Below are 22,890 nucleotides of genomic sequence, written 5' to 3' on the forward strand. Positions count from 1 at the left end.
TGAAGTACTGTTTTCATGTTAAGATTCTGACAATATGGATAACAACCACTTAGAAGTTACTCTATCAAAATAATATAACAAAATTGTTGATATAACAAAATTTTGTTGACTTTATTTAATCCTTTCAAATCTGCAATGTTGAGGAATCATCCAGTTACTTATGAATGTCCTTATCAAACTAGATCACTGGTAAAATGAGACTGCATGTGGACTTTTGAAATGAGTAAGGCAAATGTAGACTCTAACTGGTAGAGATCTATCCGCCAGCATCCACTCTTCTAAGAACACCTCAGTTTCCTGTGGTGAACGGCCTCCTCCAGGACTCCTTTAGGTTCATGTGGTATATGGGAGGAGTGTCACCTACATTTAAGTAACCAGGAACAGTATTTTCCATCCCCTAGCGATAGTGGTTGGTTCAGGAATGTGCACATAATCCAAGGCAGACCAGTAACAGTGAGCTCCTGGACTTTAGTGGGAACTATTAGGCAAGAGTATCTCATGCCAGTGGGATCAGAAAACTAGCAGAATATAAGCCTTGAGTTTCTAGCGGCCATCATTCTGTGTGAGAATGAAACTGACTCAGAATAATACTGACAACAGCAAAGGAAAGCACTACTATTATATCCTATTTAGTATGTGTCAGGTATTGTTTTAAGAGCTTTATTTACACTAAACATGTAATCCTTACAATGTACAGATGTGCAGAGATGTGGCACATTGCCCTAGGTTATACACAAGTGGGATTTGAATTCTAGCAGGATCTGTGTCCCTCATGCCATGTAGACGCATCATAAAAATGAGAGCCAAGGGCTAAAGCCTATCTCAAAGAGAACCATCTGAGCACCTTCATCCAGATTGGGCCTGCAGTGTGCAGCTGGACTCTTCACTTAATGAACTCAGATTCATCATTGCATTATTCACAACAGAAAGTGAAAAGAACCTAAATACTCTATGACGGTGGTTAAATAATAATAGGAATAGGAATACGATGGCATATGCATAGCCTTTTGAAAATATATTATGGCGGGGTGCAGTGGCTCATGCCTATAATCCCACAACTTTGGGAGGCCAGGGTAGCAGGACTGCTTGAGCCCAGAAGTTCAAGACCAGCCTGGGCAACAAAGTGAGACCTCATCTCTACAAAAAATTAGCCAGGCATGGTGGCATGGGCCTGTGGTCCCAGCAACTTGGGAGGCTTAGATGGGAGGATCACTTGAGACCCAGGAGGGAAAGGCTGCGGTTAGCCATGATCGCACCACTGCACTCCAACCTGGGTGACTGGGTGAGGCCCTTTCTCACCAAAGGAAAAAAAAAAAAAAAAAAGACGTTTGTATATATTTTTATTTTTTTAGAAACGACCTCAAACTCCCGGGCTCTGCCTCCCTAAATAGGGAGCCTGAGATTACAGGCATGAGCCATTGTGCTCAGCCCTAAAATATTTTTGAAGAATATTTATGCATATGAAAAAATGCTATTTTTCAAAAATAACAAAATTGCATATTCATTATAATAATTTTGTAGATAAGAAATGTATGTGCAACAAATCTACAAATATAGCAAAATATAGTGATGATCTCTCTCAAAAAATTGTGGGAGAGTTGATTTTATATTTTTTCCTGAATTGTTGATGTTTTCTACAATAATGTTTTAAAATTACAGGAGGCAAAAGAAGGAAAACTCTTAAGATGTAAAATACTCTTAACTCAAACTACAAAACTTCTTGGGTATCTTACACTAAATTGAATCTAAATTAAACTTATAGTTAATTCAATCACAGAACGTAAACTCCACGAAGGTAACTTTCTTTTTCCTGCTTAATGTAGTGTTGTGCCTCCAATGGCTACGTCAGTACCTGGCACCTGAGTGCTTTTCAATGAAAGATGAAGAGAAAAATGAACTGGCAGTGTATTTCCACCATACTAGCAAGACATTTATTTAAAAACATTTAAAAACTGTTTTTTAAAAAAATTCTAGTTAAGACGAGATAATTCAATGTTCAAGCTAATAATTCTATACAATTTTAAGAGTCTAAATTTATTTTTAAGTAAAAAAATGCAGAGAAAAGGAGTGAACGATATAGAATTATCTTGATATGCGCTGCTGTATTATTACCATGCTAACAACCTCTTTTGTTTCAATAAAACTATCAATATTTACTGAGAATGAGAGCTCTGAATCAAAGGCAAGAGAAAGAGACCTGTAAATAGTGCTGTTCGTACTAGTTGCCCCCAGTTGTTCCCAGGCCTCACTTCCAAGTTGCCTTAAGTAATTTTTGCTTTCTGAATATAAAGACAACTGTGGAGGGGTCAGAGAGCTGAGGACTGAACTTCTTAAAAACTGGCTTCGGAGAAAAGCGTAACATTACAACTGAGGTGGCCAGGCACTGGCTCACGCCTGTAATCCCAGCACTTTGGGAGGCCGAGGTGGATAGACCATGAGGTCAGGAGATAAGAGACCATCCTGGCTAACACGGTGAAACTAAAAATACAAAAATTAGCTGGGCATCGTGACACGCACCTGTAGTCCCAGCTACTCGGGAGGCTGAGGCAGAAGAATTGCTTGAACCCGGGAGGTGGAGGTTGCAGTGAGCAGAGTGCGCCACTGCACTCCAGCCTGGGTGATAGAGCGGGACACCATCTCAAAAAAAAAAAAATTACAACTGAGAACTGAGGCATCAGGTCTTAAGGTTTAAAACAACAGTCTTATAGTTGTCACATTATCATATTATGTCATCTCTGAAAATAAATGCACACTCATCCCAGAGTCTCCAAAATCTTTATCTTTAGAATCCAACCTCGTTTTAAGAAGTAGTAAAATGAAGGAGCATCGTTAGTAGTCACCTGACAAAAGTTGTCCACTATTCTTGACATTAAAAATTGAATGCAATGATTTAAATAACATTTCCATAATATATTTAGAATCACATGGTTTCTAGTGATTAGAATTTAGTCATGACTGGAAAGGAGCAGAAGACAATGGCTAGGCAGCACATTCCTTATAAAGGATACATAAATGGTTTACTTAGGATGACTAACATTCAGAATTTAAACACGGTGCATTTTTTTCCTCAGAGGAAGCAATTTTAGTTTCTAAAGAGCATTTACTTCTGACATCTCAATTCCTGATTTCAGTGGCTGCAGACTGTGCACTTCTGTGCCACACTTAGGACAAGTAAAGTACATGTCAAATAAGAAACTACTCTTAGCACAGAAATAACAGAAAATATGCTCACATCCTATGGTGTGAGGCATGGTGGGCCACTCTCCACAAAGAGAGCATTCTTTGCCACTAGTGGCTAATGTATTGTCACTATTAGGTGCACCAGTAAGAGGGATACACCATGAAGACAGCTTGGCTTTCAACTTCTGGACACTGATAAGTGGTAAGAGAAAAATCAGAAATTCAGCAAAACCATGCCAGAGAAGTTCCCTATTCATGTATTCAAAGCCAACTTCACGTATGTTTTGAGGCTTGCAAAATACAGAATGAATGCCTAGGAGACGTTCTGTCAAAGTTGCAAACTTTCCCCTCTGAAGGAAAATCAAAAAATTAATCAGTCCACCTAATTTCAAAAGTCCAACCACAAAATTCACACACTGCTTGACTTTCCCAAATGATGCTAAATGATGGTTTCGAAACAAATCATAGCATCGTTCTTCTAACCACCTCCCACCAATTGTACAAACAGCATACCAGATTTTTTGATTTTTACTGGGTGGCTGATATCTCAGGTTAGGGGAAAAATCATTTTTGTACTGAATATTCAAAACTGACTGTCCCACTGTGGCATTTTTGGAGTAGATGGTGAATCTCCACAAGAAAAGCCATAAGCACGCTTTCACCTCTGGCTCAAAGCGAGCTAATAGCCCAGGTTTAAATCCATGAAAGCACTGAGTAAACTGGGACCAAACTAGCTGCTCCAGGGCCTTGTTTAGTTCAAGCGCATCCAGCTGGCTTATTCTTAGCACTCTGTTTGCACTCTTTGCATTCTCTTTTCTGGAAGCCATGTCTTCTCTGAAGGTCTCTAGGAAAAAATACAATTGAAGAACATTAACAAAGAGTTGCAATCTTGTACAACCCCCTCAACTTATGCCTGGAAACTGTCATACACAAATTACACAGGATACATAAGAGATGAGCCTTTCAGTAGTATAAAACAGTACAGCGGATAATCACTTCTTACTTGAAACTTCTGTCTCGTCTCTCAGAGCCTTTCTTTCTCCCCCTGCCTTTTTTTTTTAATTAATTTATTTTTCTTTTTTCTTGGCCCTCCTCATCAAAGAAATAACAAAACAAAACAAAACAAAACAAAACCTGTACCCTCTTTCCACAAATATACTTTTAAGCAATACTCTTTGGTCAGATATTCTAGCAGGGAGATACTAAAATCCTGAAGTTAACAGAAAGGAGGCTGAATAACATGACTAATGAAGAGACATTGGGAGGTAATAAATACAACAACTATATAGAACATTGCAATAGATGGTTAAGTCAAGACCTCAGTTTATTTTCCAGCACTTCTACTGACTCCAAAGGTGTTATTTTTCAGCAAGTCATTTAATCTTTCTCAAATACATTTTATATGTGTAAAGGAAGTTAAAAAGAAAAATAAAAGAACAATACATGGTTACTATTCTATCACACTATTGCAGAAAATAAATAGTACTAAATCTTAGTATGAGGGAACAAGAATGCAGAAATATCATTATTAACGTACTAAAAATGTATACATCATACAGTACTCTAAGAAAGCTATGATACAAAAATATATACCACAATAATGTCATAAATACACTAAGGAAACAAATTGGTGCTAAAGGCAAAAAAACTTAAATGAAATGTAAGAGCTGATTAATGGTTAGCTAGGTACAGCTTACTGATTCAATACACATATATTACTGATTCAATACATATATACGTATTATGTGCAAGCTGATATAATTAAAACACCAAGTCACTGCTATAATCCAGTATACAGACCAGTTCAGATACTTTAAATATTATTAACTGGCAAATCCACCCATGACCAAAAAAAATACATCATTACATTGCACACTTTGAATATATACCATTTTTACTTGCCAATTATACTCCAATAAAGCTAGGGGAAAAAAAAAACACAAAAAAATTAAAATGGGCTATCACCACACTGGGCTTGGTTATCATGTCTAGGCCTTTAAAAGGCCAATACACTAACAGAAAGAACAGTTATTGAAGGAGGCATGGATCCTGCCGGAGCTCACTGCCACGCTCTGGTCATGTATTCTTCGACAAGTCATTTCCCTGACCCTGACCTATGCCTTGGTTTCTTCACTGATAAAACAAAGGGCTGGAGATAAAACAACCTTCAAAGTCTTTTCACATTCTATTCTGTTATGATTTTTAGTAAAAGAATGATAAACACAATTTATTAGAAGGTAAAATAAACTTGTACTTCTTGAAATTGGGAGTATCTTTGACAACCGAAGATGTTTTCAAGAGGGAAGTTCTAAATTTACCCATGCATCCTAGAAGACTTAGTGGCAGAAGACTGCATGTTTAACAAGTTCAAGTCCAGGAAATAAAAGTCATCACTGAATAACAGGTTGTTTGGTGCTATTTTTCTCTCAAACCAGATATGCAACAGGAATGCTTCTCACCATAAATGCCAATGATCTTCTGGGCAGATCTCACCATTTTCCCGTTCCTGCAGCTCCCTCAAGACTGGACAGCCTATAGCTATGGCAGTGGGAATTTTTGCTCCAAGTTCTTCTGTGAAACCCTTGCCTCATACTTGCCAGAAGCTACACACAAAAAAGAATAAAGTTAGAAAGGTAGTTCCCTTTCCTCACTCTACAAATCAAATCCATTGCCAAGGACTGTTGATACGTGGTCCAAAATTTTTCCTAATCCATCTGTCACTCCCTATCCCCCGCAAACCTTTTCCTGAATTCTGGCTGCTCTCCTCTCTCATGGATTCCAACAAATTGGTCTACCTTACCTTCTGCCTCCTTCAGTGCATTCCCCACAATGCCAATGTTCTAAAACACAAACCTCCCCAAATCCACTCCCAGCCTGCTTTCCTTCTTTACGCATCATATCCAGTCAAAAAGTACCCCCTTCTTTTGTTCACCAGTAGACTTCACTGTCCTTTCCCTTTGTGTGGAACAGTCTGTTTCCAATCTTTAACTGAAAACTCATACTAAGTTTTTAAGTACTGGCTCAGACATCACTTCCTTCTGACTCCAAATTTGGGTAGCTGCCCATCGAGTTGTTCCCTTGGCACGCAATTCTTTCTCTTTCTTGGCCTCTATCTACTGTACATAAACTACTTATAAATTGTTTATTTCCTCCACTAGAGGATAAGCACTGTTGTAAAGATTATTTGAGCCTTATTACAGTTGAATCAGAACAACTATCTCAGTTCCTGGTACACAGAAGGCACTCTACAAGCACTAGATAAATGAATAAATGAACAGGATGAAAGTCTGTGATGTGTGAAGGATAGAAAATATAAATTCCCATCCATTACCCTTTAAAATTATTTCAAATTACCATATCCAGAAAGATGATTATTATTGTCACTAATTTCAACATGTTTATTGTGCATCTGTTATTTACCTGTTAATGTGAGAGCTAGTGATATAATGGTACAACAGACACTGTCTCAACCCTTGTGGAGCCTATAGTCTACTGTGGAACGAGAGAGAAAAGTAAGGGTGTGCTATATAAAATAAACAGGTGATTATAATAAGGTGCGATCAGTGATCTGCAAGGGAAAATTCAGGGCACTATGGTTACAACTATACTTCAGAAGGTCAGAGAAGGCTTCCTGGGAGAGGAAATACCTAAGCAGCCACCTGAAGTATTAGCATGTCAGCCTGGTAAAGGAGGGTAAGATTATTATTGCCAATGGTGGGAAGAGTAGGTACTAAGGACTAGAGGTGCACAGATGAGATAAGGCTGGAAAGAAGCGGGAGACAGGTCCTAAAGGCCCTAGAAGCCAAGCTGAGAAGGCTGTATTTTATGAAGAAGGTAATGGGAAGCCCTCAATAGTTGTACGCAAAGAACTAATAAGATTTACATTTTAGACTGTTTGTTCTGACCACCCTGAGGAAAGAATGGATTCGAGGCTGAGAGAAAAGACTGGAAACATAGAGACTAGTTAACAGGTTGTTAAAACGATCTGGTGAGAAACTAATGATGGCCTAAATTAGAAAAGTATCAGTGGGGACAGAGAGAAAAGGGTATCTTTGAAAGCGATGAGGTGGTAGAAGTGACACTATCTGGAGAGAAATAAGCCAAGAAAAACTGACTTAAGTAATTGAGTGATAGGGATCCAAGTCCCTGAAACAAGAAATCCATGAGGCAATACAGGTTTGAACAGAAAGATAATAAATACATGCAATGTTAAAGATCTGAGGCTCCTATGAGACATCTAAGTGGAAAAGTTCAGTAGGCAGTTATATAAATATGACAGAAAAAATCCAGGTAGAATTTTAGAAGTCTGATGCCCCTCTGGTAAAACTAATCTATTTTAAATCTACTTGATCTATGTAAATGCTAAAATCACGAAGGCAGTGATTCAAAACAAGATAGATCTTGTCTATTTGTAACACATTCAACTTTCTTTGTAACAACATAATCTTACTCTGTTAGTTTTTAACTGCTAACATATATTTGTCTATGATAAAGATACATATATCTCTGGACTTTTAATCCGTCTAAACTGTGGTCTTCACCATCACAGTCCTGTGGTCTCTGTTCCTCTAGTCTAGTGGTTTTCAAACTTGTGAGTTCATCAGAATCACATAAAACAGACATACTTCAGAGACACTCTAGGTTAGGTTCCAGACCACTGCAATAAAGTAAATATCACAATAAAGTAAGTTACACAACTTTTTTGGTTTTCCAATGCATATAAAACTTACACTTTCACTATACTGTAATCAATTAAGTGTGCAATAGCACTGTGCCTTAAAAACAACGAACATACCTTAATTAAAAATTACTTGATTGCTAAAAAATGCTAACAACCACATGAGCCCTCAGTGAGTTATAATCTTTTTGATAGTGGAGGGTCCTGCCTTGATGTTAATGCCTGCTGACTGATCAGGGTGATGACTGCTGAAGGCTGAGGTGGTTGTGGCAATATCTTATGACAACAACAAAGTTTGCTGCAGGGATTGACTCATTTCATGAAAGATTTCTCTACTGTAGCATGCAAAGCTTTCTAAAGGATAGCATTTTACCAAGAGTAAACCTTCTTTCAAAATTGCAGTAAATAGTCTCAAACCCTGTCACTGCTTTATCAATTAAGTTTATGGGATATTCTAAATCCTTTACTATCTTTTCAACAATGTTTACAGCATTTCCCCAAGTGTAGACTCCATCTTAAGACACCACTTTCTTTGTTTATCCATAAGAAGCAACTCACTGGGTGCAGTGGCTCATGCCTATAACTCCAGACCTTTGGGAGGCCAAGGGAGGATTGCTGGGCAACATAGGGAGACACTTTCTCTACAAAAATTAAAAAAAAAAAAAAAAAATAGCCAGGCATGCTGGCATGCATCTGTAGTCCTAGCTACTAAGGGGAGGCTGAGGCAGGAGAGTTGCTTGAGCCCAGATTGAGAGGCTGCAGTGAGCTGACTGTGCTATTGTACACCAGCCTGAGTGACAGAGCATGATCTTCGTTTCAAAAAAAAAAAAAAAAAAGGGGAAGCAACTCATCGATTCAAGTTCTATTATGAGATTGCAGCAAATCAGTCACATCTTTAGGCTCCACTCTAATTCTAGTTCTCTTGCTGTTTCTACCACATCTGTAGTTATTTCCTCCATTGAAGTCTTGAACTCCTCAAAGTCATCCACAATGGTTAGAATCAACTTCTTACAAACTCCTGTTCATGTCGATATGTTGACCTCTCATGAATCATGTTCTTAATGGTACACAGAACGGCGAATCTTTTCCAGAAGGTTTTCAATTTACTTTGCCCAGATCCATCAGAGAAACTGCTATTGGCAACTACAGCCTTATGAAATGTAGTTCTTAAAAAATAATATATAAAAGTCAAAATTACTCCTTGATCCACAGGGTGCAGCATGAATGCTGTAACAGCAGGCATGAAAACATTAATCTCCTTGTACATCTTCGTCAGAGCTCCTGGGTGACTAAGGTGCACGTCGATGAGCAGTAATATTTTGAAAAACTTTTTTTTGAGCAGGTCTCACCTGTGTGCTTAAAATATTCAGTAAACCATGCTGCAAACAGATGTGCTGTCATCCAGGCTTTGTTTTTTTTTTTTATTTATAAAGTACAGGCAGAGCAGTTCTAGCGTAATTCTTAAGGGTCTTCGAATTTTTGGAATGGTAAATAAGCACTGGCTTCAACTTAAAAGCCACCAGCTACATTAGCCCCCAACAGGAGAGTCAGTCTGTCCTTTGAAGCTCTGAAGCCACATATTGGCTTCTCCTCTCTAGCTATCAAAGTGTTACATGGCATTTTCTTCCAACATAAGGCTTTTGTCTACCTTGAAAATATATTGTCTAGCCTAGCCACCTTCATCAATTATTTAGCTAGAGCTTCTGGATAACTTGCTGCAGCTCTGATGTCAGCATTTGCTGCTTCAGCTTGCATGTTTATATTATAAAAGATGGTTATTTCCTTAAATCTTATGAACCAACCTCTCCTAGCTTCCACCTCTTCTTCTGCAGATTTCTCACCTCTCTGTCTTAAAGAATTGAAGAGAGTTAGGAACTTGCTCTGGATTAGGCTTCGGCTTAAGGGAATTTTGTGGCTGGTTTGATCTTCTATTTAGACCACTAAAACTTTTTCCACATCATCAGCAACAAGGCTGTTTACTTTCTTTAATTCATGTGTTCCCTGGAGGAGCACTTTTAATTTCCTTCAAGAACTTTTCCTTTGCATTCACAACTTGGCTGTTTGGTATAAGAGGTCTATCTTTTGGCCTCTGTTGGCTTCTGACATGGCTTCCTCACTAAGCTTAATCACTGCTAGATTTTGATTTAAAGTGAGAGATGTATAACCCTTCCTTTCACTTGAACACGTGTTCACTTGAACACGTGTTCAAGTGAAAGGGTCATTGTAGGCTTTTGTAGGCTTATTTTAATTGGCCTAATTTCAACACTGTTGTGTCTCAGGGAATAGGCAAATCGGACGAACAGTCAGAACACACAATATTTATTAAGTTCACCATCTTATATGGATACCAGTTCTTAGTGTTTAATGAGGGATTCTACCATGTGCCCCAGAATATAAGTTCATCATCTTATATGGAAACAGTTCTTGGTGCCCCAGAATATTTATTAAGTTCACCATCTTATATGGATACCAGTTCTTAGTGTTTAATGAAGGATTCTACCATGTGCCCCAGAATATAAGTTCACCATCTTATATGGAAACAGTTCTTGGTGCCCCAGAATATTTATTAAGTTCACCATCTTATATGGATACAGTTCCTGGTGCCCCAGAACAGTTACAATAGTAATAACAAAGATCACTGATCACAGGTCACCATTATGAATATCATAATAAAAAAAAGTCTGAAATATTCCAAGAATTACCTAAATGTTACACAGAGACACAAAGTTGAGTACATGCTGTTGGAAAAAAATTGTGCAGATAGACTTGATTGACTCAGGTTTGCTACAAAACCTTTAATTTGTAAAAGCAGTATCTGCAAACCAGAAGAAAGCACAGTAAAATATAATGAGGTATGAACTAGGCTATACGAACTAGGCTTGTGTAAGTACACTCTATGATGTTCACACAATGAGGAAATCATCAAACTATGTGTTTCTCAGAATGTACCCTCTTGATAAGCACAGCATAACTGCATCTCTTCCTCAGGTTCCTTAGTGATATTTAGTGAGCAACTGGTCAGAGGGAGTGGTTTCTCAGAAGAATCATATATTTCAAGTCTCTTGTTTTTGGAGGAATCACACTTAAAAACATTCAGTAAAAATAGGAATTTTTAATGACTGCCAGAAAAGGAGACCTAAACAGTCTTTAACCAATACAATATTTAACAATACTTATTATCAAAAAATTCTTTCTTATCCCTTCTGTTACAGTTTAACATTTTTTTCTTTCTTCTTTTTCTCCCCAGGCCTGGCCTCAGTGTAGATTAGGAACAGCTGGGCTTGCTCTCCTCCCTACGTAAGACTCTTTAATAGACCAAAAGACTATTATTAAACTGTTCTTCAGCCTTGGCTCCTCCAGATGAATAATTTCTCTATTTTTTGTTTTAGGTTTTATTTTCCAACATTTTAGTCATTTTTGTGACTTCTTTTAGTTGTAAACATAGAACAGACACTGTCTATTACACATCATAGTTCATTAAAGTGGAATACTTCTCCCAGGCTCTACATTCTTCTTTAGGCATCTGTCATAGAGTGGAAAAAGCAGATTTAAAATCAAACAGGCCTGGGCTCAAGTTCTAGCTCTGCCACTTGCTATGTGATCTTAAAAAAATTCATTAGCCTCGGATTCTTCTCCTAAAAGTTGGAAATAACAGCTACCTCACAAAGTTGTTGAGATTAAACCAGATAATGTTATGAAAGTGGTTTGGAAGCCATAAAGCAGTATTATTTATTACATTATTGTTGCTTTGGCTAGGGATGGGCATGAAAAGTAACAGGCCCCAAACTAATTTTGGCAAATCTCATTTCAAAAAACTGAAACCTTCACTATTAGTCATAGTAATGCCTCAAACAACCTGTATCAAAATGTTTTTCCAGGAAATATTGACATCGTTAAGACATAAATTGTGGCAGTTAAACCACGAACATGCTGTCACCCTTCTGTGTGCATGTGGGAGGGGCCAGGCAGGAGTGGGCAGAGATATGGTTCAGTGGAACTCATTGTCCACTTAACTTCCACCTTGTCTGAAAGGATATGACACAGTGTGGATTGAGAAAAGAGATGGGTTCCCACATGACCTGCTTCCGTGATTATTTAGCCCCATCAATACAGTTGTGCCTGTTATCTTAAAATAAAGAAACCTCATGAATGCACACTTATAATACTTGACGCTAGGGTGCTTTGCTGCACAGAACATGCTACAGGCAGTCCAACACAAGCACACAAACTTGTGTTCATCACCAGCATATTACATTCAGTTCTTCCTCATCGCATGAACTCCCACCCCACCCCCTCTTTCTGGTAGGTACAGCTATTCTAGAATACTCTGTAGAAAAGGGCAGTCAAGGAGTAGAAGAAAATGATGAAATCAACATAACTAGAAATTCAACTAACCCAATTATGGAATCTTCTTCCCTCTACAGCGGTACAACATTTGTTATAATAGGTATGAAGCACAAATGCCGCAAACGACTTTATATCACGTAAAATTATTCCCAATATAGTGTAAGCTGTTTGTGTTTTAGTGAATTCTAATTCTCTGATAAATGGTTACTCAATGTAACCAATATATACTGGACACCTACCAAATACAAGGCATTCTCCTAGGTACCAGAGATTCAACCTAAATATTTAACTGTCAGCTAACTTCTTTTTATTCAAGCATTTTAAAAGACATAGAAAATCAGGACTGGCCATTGATCTCTGAAGTGAAGAATGGATCCCAAAACATAAAAACATTATAAAGGATCACAAAACTTCCCAGGCAGAAAAGAGGAAAATGGTATGTAAGGTAAGGGAACAGGTTGTGTGAAAGCCCAGAAATGTGCAAGCTCCTGACTATAGCCTAGCTGGGACATAAGGAGACAGGCTGCAGCATGAGCTTCATCCTTGGTTATTTAAGTCCCGTCAATGTGGCTACATCTGTTATCTGGAAGCAGACAAGTCATCTGCTATGACCAAGCAGACCAGCAGGAGAGACTGACTGAAGTGTCAACCTAGCCACATTGTAAAAAGAACCTGTGTTAAGGAAATTGTACTGATTCTGTGGGCATGAATAATCATTGAAGAGAAAAGACACAATGGGATATAAATTTCAAAAGATTAATCTGATGGCAGAGTTCAATAAAACTGAAGAAAAGAAAAACTGCCGTTCTGGGAGACCTGATTTATAGGATTCCTGCAACAATTCAGGGGCCTACCTATGATACTAACAACTTCCTGGAAAAGTCAAAGTAATTTAACTTACTTAAGAACCATGGAAATCAAGAGGAAGACTATACTATCCCTTCACATTTTTGGGTCAAAAACTCCCAATGCTTTTGGTAAACTAGTACTTTCCTGACTTCTGTTACAAGGATTGCCAATACCCATGCCCAACCACTGGTAAGTCTATTTTGACTTTACTTTCAAGAATTTAAGTAAGTTTAACAATTTCTATATTATTGGTTATTGTAAATTAGTATTTAGTTTTATAAATGTAAGCTCAAACTTGAGTATTTTTAAAAATTACAAGCTAACTCCTTTTTTAAAAAAGTAGGAATTCCTTTGAATTGAAAGCACCACCATTAAATTTAATTCTAATTGATTTTTCCAAAACGCCAAAACAAACAATGCTTTTTTCTATTCTATCTTTTCATACACAATCCTACCAGCCACCCACTCCCGCAACTCTCGAACTATACTAACTTTAAGATTCCAAAATGCTAACCCAGGGGAGGGGAGAGATACATTTATTCATTATGCAAAGAGATATATAAAAATATGTAACTAAAATTATAATTGGCACTAAATAATCTTAGTGTTTAGTGAAAGATTCTACCATGTTGAGGGTATGTGAAAAAGATGCGTAAGGCAAAATCAAGACCAGATAAAAAGTATAGCATCTACTAGAGTTAGTGTGATTAACTTGTCACATAAATATGTTTAAGACAAAATGATCTAGTACTAAAAACTATTAAAAGGGTCTCCTGCTGACATTTTATCACTAAACATGTCACACTGCTTTTCTTTCACAGAAAAAGACAACTAAAAATTATTTACTAAGAGCAGCAATATATAACCTTATCCCTTAAATAACTCATGCTTTCCTTTTATGTTTTTCATACCCCAAAATAAAAACTTTGCCATCTATATCACATTCCAAAAACTAAACAAATGACTGTATCTCACTGAGGATGAAGGAATTTTTCAGAATGTATTTTATAGTTTTATTGAGTATAGTACAAATTATGAATGAATATATTTTCTTTAAAAACATGTTATCGACAGAAATCTATCAATAATAATGTGGGTATTGTCAAGGGCCTGTCAATATTAACGTAATTATGATTAAGGGGATAACATGGATTTTAGCTATAATACCATGTAGCATCTCCTACATCGCTGCTATCAATACACACATTATTATTGACCTGTTCCAAGACTCTCAGTATTAGATGCATTACCATTAGGCATATTTGTCAATGCATACTGCCTACAAAAATTCTGCATTTAAATTTACAGTCCTGTAAACTTTGTCAGCAGAAACGTGATTCTCAAGTAATCTCTATGGTGTCATACCCACTCATGCACCCCCTGCCAGGCTACTCTTTTCCATCTCCACAATAATAAACTAAGTTTTAGAATGAAAATGTCACTGCCACACTATCTTAAATGTTCTAGCAATCAAAGTGGATGAGACCACGTTCATTGTTTTCTCTTTCTGAAAATGTTAAACTTAGCATTTCGTATTATGAGGTTATATGAATAAAATTCTATGACTAGACATCTTAAGTTTTGAACCTATAACCTACCATTTTATTTCCTTTGTATAGTCAGATAGATTTACTGTCCACTGTATTGAAATCAATACTAATAAATGGGACATGCATCAAAGAGGGATTTAACTGGACACCGATTCCCAGAACACATTTCAAATATGGGCAAAAGAAAAAAGGCTATGGTTGAAGCCCATTAGAACACTGTGACCTCTGGCACTGTGAACAGGCCTAACAACTCTAAGTTCAAATCCCACTTCTGCCACAGACTTGCTAAGTGCCTTGTCACTACTTTCTTGTTCTTCTCTTTCATCATACATAAACTAAGTTTTAATAGTTTATAGACATCTGATGTTGTAAATCCCAGTTGTGCTCATTTGGGCATAGCCAAGATATGTGAAATTTTAAAACTGTGTTATGTCCAATAGACCTCTAAATTACTTTTAACTTCAACGAACACTGCCTCATCAAAATCCAAATAGGATTTTTCTTTTTGAAGTGGTAGTGGGTACATGACAAAACACTTCTAAAATATATCTAAAAGATAAACTTCAAAGTTGCACATATTTCTCAAAAATATGGACAATGGTTAAGTAACCTGCCCCAGAAGAGGGGAAAATACTTTTGTTTTCCCCATTTGGGGAGAAGAGAAAACTCAACACAACTCAAGACTATATTGCGTCTTATACAATCAACTGAGTGCCTTACTTATGTCATATACAATATAGTTATTCAAGTATCTAAAACTAGCACAAAATACTTTTTTAAAACCTTAGAAAAGAATTTCCAATACTTGGGCCTAGCTTTGTAAGTATATTTTTAAGATAACAGCATGGCACTCATATTTTTTTTTTTTCCTTTCAGAAACCTGATACTTCTGAGTCTGAGAATGCTTATTGTGAAAATAAAGAACAGATGCTGAAGCGAATATTGGGGAAAGCAGAGTTAAACTGCCTCTGATTAGGTATGTATTCTAGCCCAGGTTCACTAACACACTGTGTGACTCTAGACAAGTCATTTTATTACACTACACTCTTCATTGGTTAAAAAAAAAAAAAAAAAAAAAAGCAACTGTAAATTTACCTACCTATCTAGAATCTTTATATAAACTGTTTTAGGAAATCTTGGAAGGGAAAGGGAAAAAAAATAAAAGAACAGCTATTTCTAATTGCAAAAGAACAATATAGGACATGAGGAATAGAGAAATCAGAGCAGGACACAGGAGACAGAGACAGTATTCATAGAGAGTAACAGTGAACCACTAAGGAAGACAATCCGAATGAACTTGTTTACAACCAGAGAAAACACATAACACTTAGCAGTTACTGAATGCTAACAAGTGACTAGTATAACTAATTACTAGGTACAAGTTTAAATATTAAATCATTTAATCCTTATAATACTAACAAAGATGTTCTGTTATTAATTCTGTTCTAAAACAAGAAAATTAAGGCACAAAGAGATTAGATGACTTGTGTAAAATCCCATGACCAGAGGGGGCAGAACCAGCTCTAAACCAGTGTCCTATACTGACAACGTGGTGATGGACCCAAAAGTTTAGGATGGTAACACAGGTCACACAGATGGGGCTACCTTAAAGAGGCCAAGTACTAAGAGTATAGGCATAAACTATGGGAAAAATACTAGTGCGAGTATGAACAAACAAGACACACATGAAATGTATGAGCAGCTAGATCTTTAAATACTCTATAAATTTAAAAAACAGGCTTTAGAATCTAATTGCTTAAGAATTCTAAATGACTTGAAAATAACTGAAACAAACATTTAATTGCACATTTTATGGTACAAGAGAATGTAGAAATATCCCCAAAGGAATAAACAGCCATTAGCAATGGAATAGGAGGAACTACCATGTGATATATATCATGTACAAGGCACTATAACTTTTCTTTACATTCTTTATTTCATTTACTCTTACAACACAGTAAGTACAATATTATCATCTCCATTTTAAGAAGACAAAAATTAAGGCTTGAGAAGATTAACAACCCTTCTAAAGTCAAGCTGGTAATTAGTAAATTTATGGTAAACATTAGAAAAACTGTAGCACATACAAAATACACTTAGTGGAATGGATATTTGCTAAGCTTGGATCAAATTTAATCCCACAGAACTCAAAAGAAATCTTTTTCCCTTTCAAGATCACATTCAAAAGACCAGACTGCCAGTCAAGCTGTCAGGATTGTAGATGGGGAAAGAAATTAAAGGAATGAGGTACAGTTTTCCATGCTGCTTGGGATGTATCTCGTCTACATTCCCTCTCCCTGCCTCTCTATACTTGTGGTCAAACGACCATTCTAAGGACCATGTCAAATCTGAACAAAGGGAATAGATTAGTGAAAAACCCAAGGTGTGAACATTAACTATTATGAACACATACATGCAAGGTAGAGGCAATGCCAACTCACTCATTTAACACTAAAAGACAAGTCGGCCGAGGTGGGCGGAGAACCTGAGGTCAGGAGTTCAAGACCAGTCTGGCAAACATGTTGAAATCCCGTCTCTACTAAAAATACAAAAATTAGCCGGGCATGGTGGCACGCGCCTGCAATCCCAGCTACTCGGAAGGCTGAGGCAGAAGAATTGCTTGAACTTGGGAGGTGGAGGCTACAGTGAGCTGAGATCATGCCACTGCACTCCAGCCTGGGCAACAGAGCCAGACTCCGTCTCAAAAAAAAAGAAAAGTGGTTAGGAATCATCAAAATAAAATTACACTGAAGTTCTTGATTTTTGTTTTACTAGTAAGAAGAAAGAAAAGATAACTTGGATGGAATTTGATCTCATTTTATTGACAGGCAGTAAGAAGGGAGATCTCTGATAAAAAGAAAATATATTAAATTGAGTAAGAAGCAACATAGAACAAGGTATTTTTGTTGTATAGATGGGAATATGTTAGGAAGATTAATATCCCACATGGAGAAGGGCAGAGGATACTAGACATCCCTTCCTTGCCTCCACTTCCATGTAAAGAAACCACAGGGCTGGGTTTTAAAGAGCAGGATTATAGACATAGGGCAAATGGAGCAATTTAGGGCTTTTCTCCTGAGGTTTCTTGTACCTTCCAAAGGAAGGGAAAAGGAACATGAAACATTTACAATCTGTTATCACTTCACAGAAAAGAAGTATAGAGAACATCCAATTTGCTTCTAGGCTGTCCAACTCAGATCATCAAAAGAGGAAAAAAATGAAAAAATTCAAGAGAGAACTTCTGGCCAGAAATAAAGATTGTGCATATTCACACATTTTCCTTGTGCTATAGGAACCTGAGCATGTGGACCGTGTGCAAGAGGGAAAGAAACTTACAATTATTTGATGTTGTGAGAAAAACATGGGGCTAGGACTGAGAACTTTTAATCGATGTGATGATGAGCAAGCCTGCTAATACCTTTAACGTTCAGCTACCAAATATATAAAATGGAAAATATTTGTCCTCCCTACGGCAAGAATCATTATGTGCATCAAATATACGCAAAATTTTATGGCTAAAATAAAAGGATATGAGGAAGACAGAATAATAAATTCTAATTTTGATCATAAAGAAAACAATTTCAAATTTGTATTTATAAAATAAATTGAAACAGAGTAGGGACATATTTGTAGCTTTTAGAAATAAATTAGCTGTGAATATATTATTTTTAAAAACTGTAATAAATAAAGGTACATTGAGTACAAATGAATATTCAAAAAAAAAAAAACACAGAATTTTACTGCTAGAAGAAAAGGCAGATCATCTCGTTTAAGATACAAATTTAATCTTCTTAACAAGAACCTTGTTATTCAAGCGGAACACATAAATAGCTGCTCTTGTTAAAACAAATCTGAGGGTGGGCTTGCTTTGTCTCTCCCTGCATGGCTCCAGAAAATTTCTACACAAGTTCTCCTATGGAACAGTTTTAAAACCCCAGCTTGAGTACTAACACTAATTTCTAAAAATAAGGAGAATACGGACAAGAGATAAAACTGTACAAAGGCAATCAGAGTCAGGACTAGAATCCAACTTAGTCTAATACTCTTTAGTCTGATAGTCTAGTATTCACTCCATGTTCTGTTACTTATATTTTTTTTTAAGAAAAAATATGAAGGGTTTTTGTTTGTTTTTTTAATTCTGTAAATAGTTCTTTCAAGTATCTTCCTGGCTCAAGATCTTTACTCAACTGTAATCTTTCTGGAAACAAGTAATTAATAATATAGGTGAGATCAGGTAAGTTAAAAGAGTCAACCCAAGTTCACTCTGTTCAGGATTAAGTAAAGGTAACACTTTAGGGGAAGGTGTTTAGACTACAAGCTGTGGTGTTGAGAGCGCCCCAGTACCATCTAATTGCCCGAAACTTCAAGATAAAATATTTCCGAGGGGCATCATGGAAGTTTTAAAGAATGTGTTAGACTTGAACGTTCAAGTCTTGCTCATCTTGCTAAAAGCCCTTTCTCTAAATGTGGGAAATGTGGAAAATGGTACCTCAATAAATAAACAACGATTTTTAAGAACCCAGGAAAAAAAAGTTAACGTTTCTCACATTCAGACTTCTTATCAAAAGACAATGTGAAATATAACTAACTTATCGCAAGCAATTTTATCAGAAACTTTTCATTATCTCTTCCCCCATAAGAAAATCAAACTCCTTTTACGTGCGCTTTCGACAATGTTAGAAAACTAAGTATACTCAAATTTTTTGTACCACATATAACACTTTACATGAACTTTCAGATATTAAGTAAAGCTTGGATCCTCAATTCTTTATAAAGCCGTTTATAAGAGGTAAATATCCTCACAACCGCCAAGTGAGAGAAAAAGATTTCAAAGTTCGTCTCTTAAGTCACTATGTGGAATGCAGAGGGGCTCAACTGCAGCTGTGTGTTTATTTTTAATGGCGCGATCCTAAAAACATCTTTTGGAATTTAGGTTTGCTTCACTGCCTTTCTCGACATTCAGAAGCTTTGATTTGCCTCTTCCAAGAAGACAGGAAGCCAATAAACAGGGGAAAAAAAGCAAACGGCGACAATTACAAGGTCGTGAAACTCCACGACCTCCCAGCTGAAAACAAGACCTCGGGTTTGCACTCCGGCTCTCTGGGGCAGACACTGACCTTAGGAGTCTGCGAAACGCCCACGCTCCACGTAACTTTCTCTGAAACATTCTCTGGAAAGCTTGTCTTTTCCTAGCAGAATCTGGATTACCAAGGCTTCCGGAACTAGCAGGCTTCCGGAGCGACGCAGGAGCCGGAAGTGGCTAAAAAAAAAAAAAAGAAAAAGTTACACCAACGAGCACTGCGCTTTAGCGGCGCTGCTGAAGGCCCGGGATGGCCAAACAGCCGCGAACGCCGACAAGCCGAAGAACCGAAGGGCCGAAGGGCCGAAAAGCCGAAGCGGACACCCGCGCGCGGTGATTGGTCGGTTGGCCGGATGAACTCTGTCTCTGATTGGCAGGAGAGTCACGAACCGGTCAGCCCCGGGTCAGGGGCCGCAAGTGAGGAGGCTACAAGTGTCAAGGGGCCTAAGGGAAGCCGGGGCTTGTGAGGGCCGGGCTTTCTCTGCTTGCGGACATCGCGAACGGCCTCTGGCAAGGGTCGCCGGATGTCGGCGAGACGCCTCCGTGCCTCTGGGGTTCCTCGTTCGCTGTCGGAGGAGGACTGGCTGAGGGATGGCCTGGTGGGGAGGGAACCCTAAGGCAGGTGGCTGCGTCGGGCCTAGGGCAGTTGCGCGGCGCTTGGAGACCTGCCCGCCTTCGGGGCCTGTGTGCACAAGGAGGATAGCTTGTTGATCTACAGGCTCAGGAAGGAAGGTAGCTGGCCCGTCAGGCATCCGCCCTGCAAAGCGCTCCCCGGAGACCCCGTAGAGCGGACCGGACACGCTCTCGCCTTCGGGGCAGCGCGCGCCTGGCCTCAGGTTTCCCGCCCTCGGAGGCCCTCAGATCTCCCCAGTAACGCTTAGGAATTAGGGCAGCCAGGTCGCTTACCCCTTGGGGAGTCGAGGCAGAGCTTCTGGGAATGGGGTCTGAGGGAAGAGTACTCACCAGGCAGTGACATGTAGCTGGCGTTGAGGATCGCCACTGCCATCTGGTTCTGCGGTATGAATGGCTGTGTCTCTGGAGAGTTAGTTCTAAGGTTTGAATGATGGTAGGCACTTTAGGATTCCAGCACGTAGCAGGGTTTAAGTCTCCAGTCTCGACTCTCCGTCCCTACAAGGAGCAGGCACTTCTACAAAAGCTCTGTTAGACCATCGAGAAAGAGCGTATACTGTAGAACCACAGTTATTAGGGTTTCTTTTTTTTGGGGGGGGAGCTTGTATTTTTATTTCAGAAACTACCCATGGAGCAGACTTGCTAAAATAAAAGTTATTAATGAACTCTAATGCTATCCAAATTGTGAAACAATGGTAGAAATTGAGACAGAGTAGAAGCTATAAGTTGATAGGGTATGTAGTTCACTTAGGGGTTTGGGAGTGGATTTTCTAGAGCTGCAACTGTCCAGTATAGTAGTCACTGGCCACCTGAAAAGTGGCTAGTCTGAACTGAGGTCTTCTCTAAGTGTAGAACATGCACCAGATTTCTAAAGCATGGTCTGAAAAGAAAAAGAATGTAAAATATTTCATTAATTTTATATTGATTACATGTCAAAATGAGAATGTTTTGGAAAATTTTAAATTACGTGGTTTCCATTCTATTTCTATGGATACTGCTGTTCTAGAGAGTAAAAATCTTGCTGAAGAAGAGTAGGCCTTTCGTTTAGCAATTGTGAAGAAAACCAGCCACGCTCTACCTCTTTCAGGTAGCCTACACGTATGCTGTGCTTCACTTAATTTTTGAGAGGAACAGGGTAAAGTACTCACACAAAGACTTGACGTAGAGGACATTTTCATTAAGCAAATTCTGGTTCATAGAGCCTTGTGTATGTCATGTGCACATCACACAGTAGTGAATGAAAATAATAAAGATACCAAGAAACTTGAAACATATTTAATCTCATTCAGAATGCGGGGAAACATATAACACAACATTCCGTTGAAAATGTTTAAAATAAGTTCTGGATTTTAATGTTTAACCTGTAGATACAGTATACCTTGTTAGTTTTCCCATGAGCTAGTGAGCTGAGGTTCCAGGGAAGCTTTGTTTCCACTTTTTTAAAGATATATTTATTTTTCATTCATGTATTTAACAAAAGCTTTCTGAGGCCCGGGAGTTTTGCTAGGCAGTGTTGATAAAAATGTGAAGACAGAAAACAGACACAGCTCTTACTCTCTCTGAGCTAATTCATATAAATTCAGAGGCAGTGAATAAGTAAATAATAACCAAGACAGAATATTTTGCTTCTTAGTAAATGCTTACCTCTGTAAATGCAAAACATGAGTTATTTTATACCTAGAATTTATATATTCCTAGTGACATGTTAAGCGCCTTTATTAGAACTTGGCTGTGGACTTAAAAAATATTAGGAAAAAAAAAATCAAAGTTAATTTGTTCATTAACTATGAGAAGTTAAAAAAATTAAAATTGAATTTTTTTACCTTTACATAGAAAAGATGAAAATATTTTGTAATAGCATTTTATATCCTCTTTAGCCTTTTAGCAACTTTTAGATTCTAAGAATTTAACAATAAAAATGTAAATAAGATATTGATTTATGTCCCTAATATAGTTTTAAAATGCTGACTTTAAGAAGTTAAATTTATTCTAGAATATTATGTAGTTCCTAAATCAATATGTTTGAGTCTTTTAGGAAAAAGTTAAGTGTGGATCTTTTATTAGTTTACTATTAATACTATTTCTGTAACAAAGTTAGAAGCTCGAACCACCACCAGTTTGTTACCTTACGGTTCTGTAGATCAGAAGTCCAACATGGTTCTCAATGGCCTAAAATCAAGGTGTCCACAGGACTATGTTCCTTTCTAGAGAGTTAAGGGAAGAATCTGATTTTTTTTTTTGCTTATTCATGTTGTTGGACAAATTCAGTCCCTTGCTGTTGTAGCTGTTCTCCCTGTTTCTTTGCTGGCTGTCAGCTGAGAGCTGTTTCCAGCTTCTAGAGGCCACTCACATTCCTTAGTTATGGCCCTCTTCGTCTCCAAAGCCAGCAACAGTGGATTGAGACCCTTTCATCCTTCTAAATCTTCCTTTCCTCTTCTTCCATTGCTGTATCTCTCCAGTTACAGCCTTTTAAGAATCCATTGATTAGACAGAATCTCCCCCCTCAAGGTTCATAACTTTAATTACATCTGCAAAGTCCCTTTTGCGGTAATAATGTAACATATTCACAGCCTACA

At 37.8% G+C, this 22,890-nt stretch overlaps 1 protein-coding gene across 8 annotated transcripts; it reads right to left on the reverse strand.

Annotated features, from left to right (window-relative positions):
* Positions 1-1,908: 1,908 nt before the first annotated feature.
* PEX2 (peroxisomal biogenesis factor 2) lies at positions 1,909-20,789 on the reverse strand. 8 transcript variants are annotated; one of them, XM_025394438.1, is made up of 5 exons: positions 20,648-20,789; positions 19,722-19,864; positions 7,806-7,837; positions 5,674-5,783; positions 1,909-4,024 (listed from the first exon to the last, which is right to left on the reverse strand). In XM_025394438.1, exon 5 carries the CDS (start codon positions 4,005-4,007, stop codon positions 3,090-3,092), a length of 918 nt encoding a protein of 305 aa, XP_025250223.1. In that variant the 5' UTR covers positions 4,008-4,024; positions 5,674-5,783; positions 7,806-7,837; positions 19,722-19,864; positions 20,648-20,789; the 3' UTR covers positions 1,909-3,089. The 8 variants fall into 8 exon arrangements, with proteins under 8 accessions (XP_025250223.1, XP_025250221.1, XP_025250220.1 ...); XM_025394436.1 differs by lacking the exon at positions 20,648-20,789 and having other exon boundaries at positions 1,909-4,022; positions 19,722-19,965; XM_025394435.1 differs by lacking the exon at positions 20,648-20,789 and having other exon boundaries at positions 5,640-5,783; positions 19,722-19,962.
* Between the last annotated feature and the right edge of the window lie 2,101 nt (positions 20,790-22,890).

This window comes from Theropithecus gelada, chromosome 8, assembly GCF_003255815.1.
Source record: "Theropithecus gelada isolate Dixy chromosome 8, Tgel_1.0, whole genome shotgun sequence".
Taxonomy (NCBI): Eukaryota; Metazoa; Chordata; class Mammalia; order Primates; family Cercopithecidae; genus Theropithecus; species Theropithecus gelada.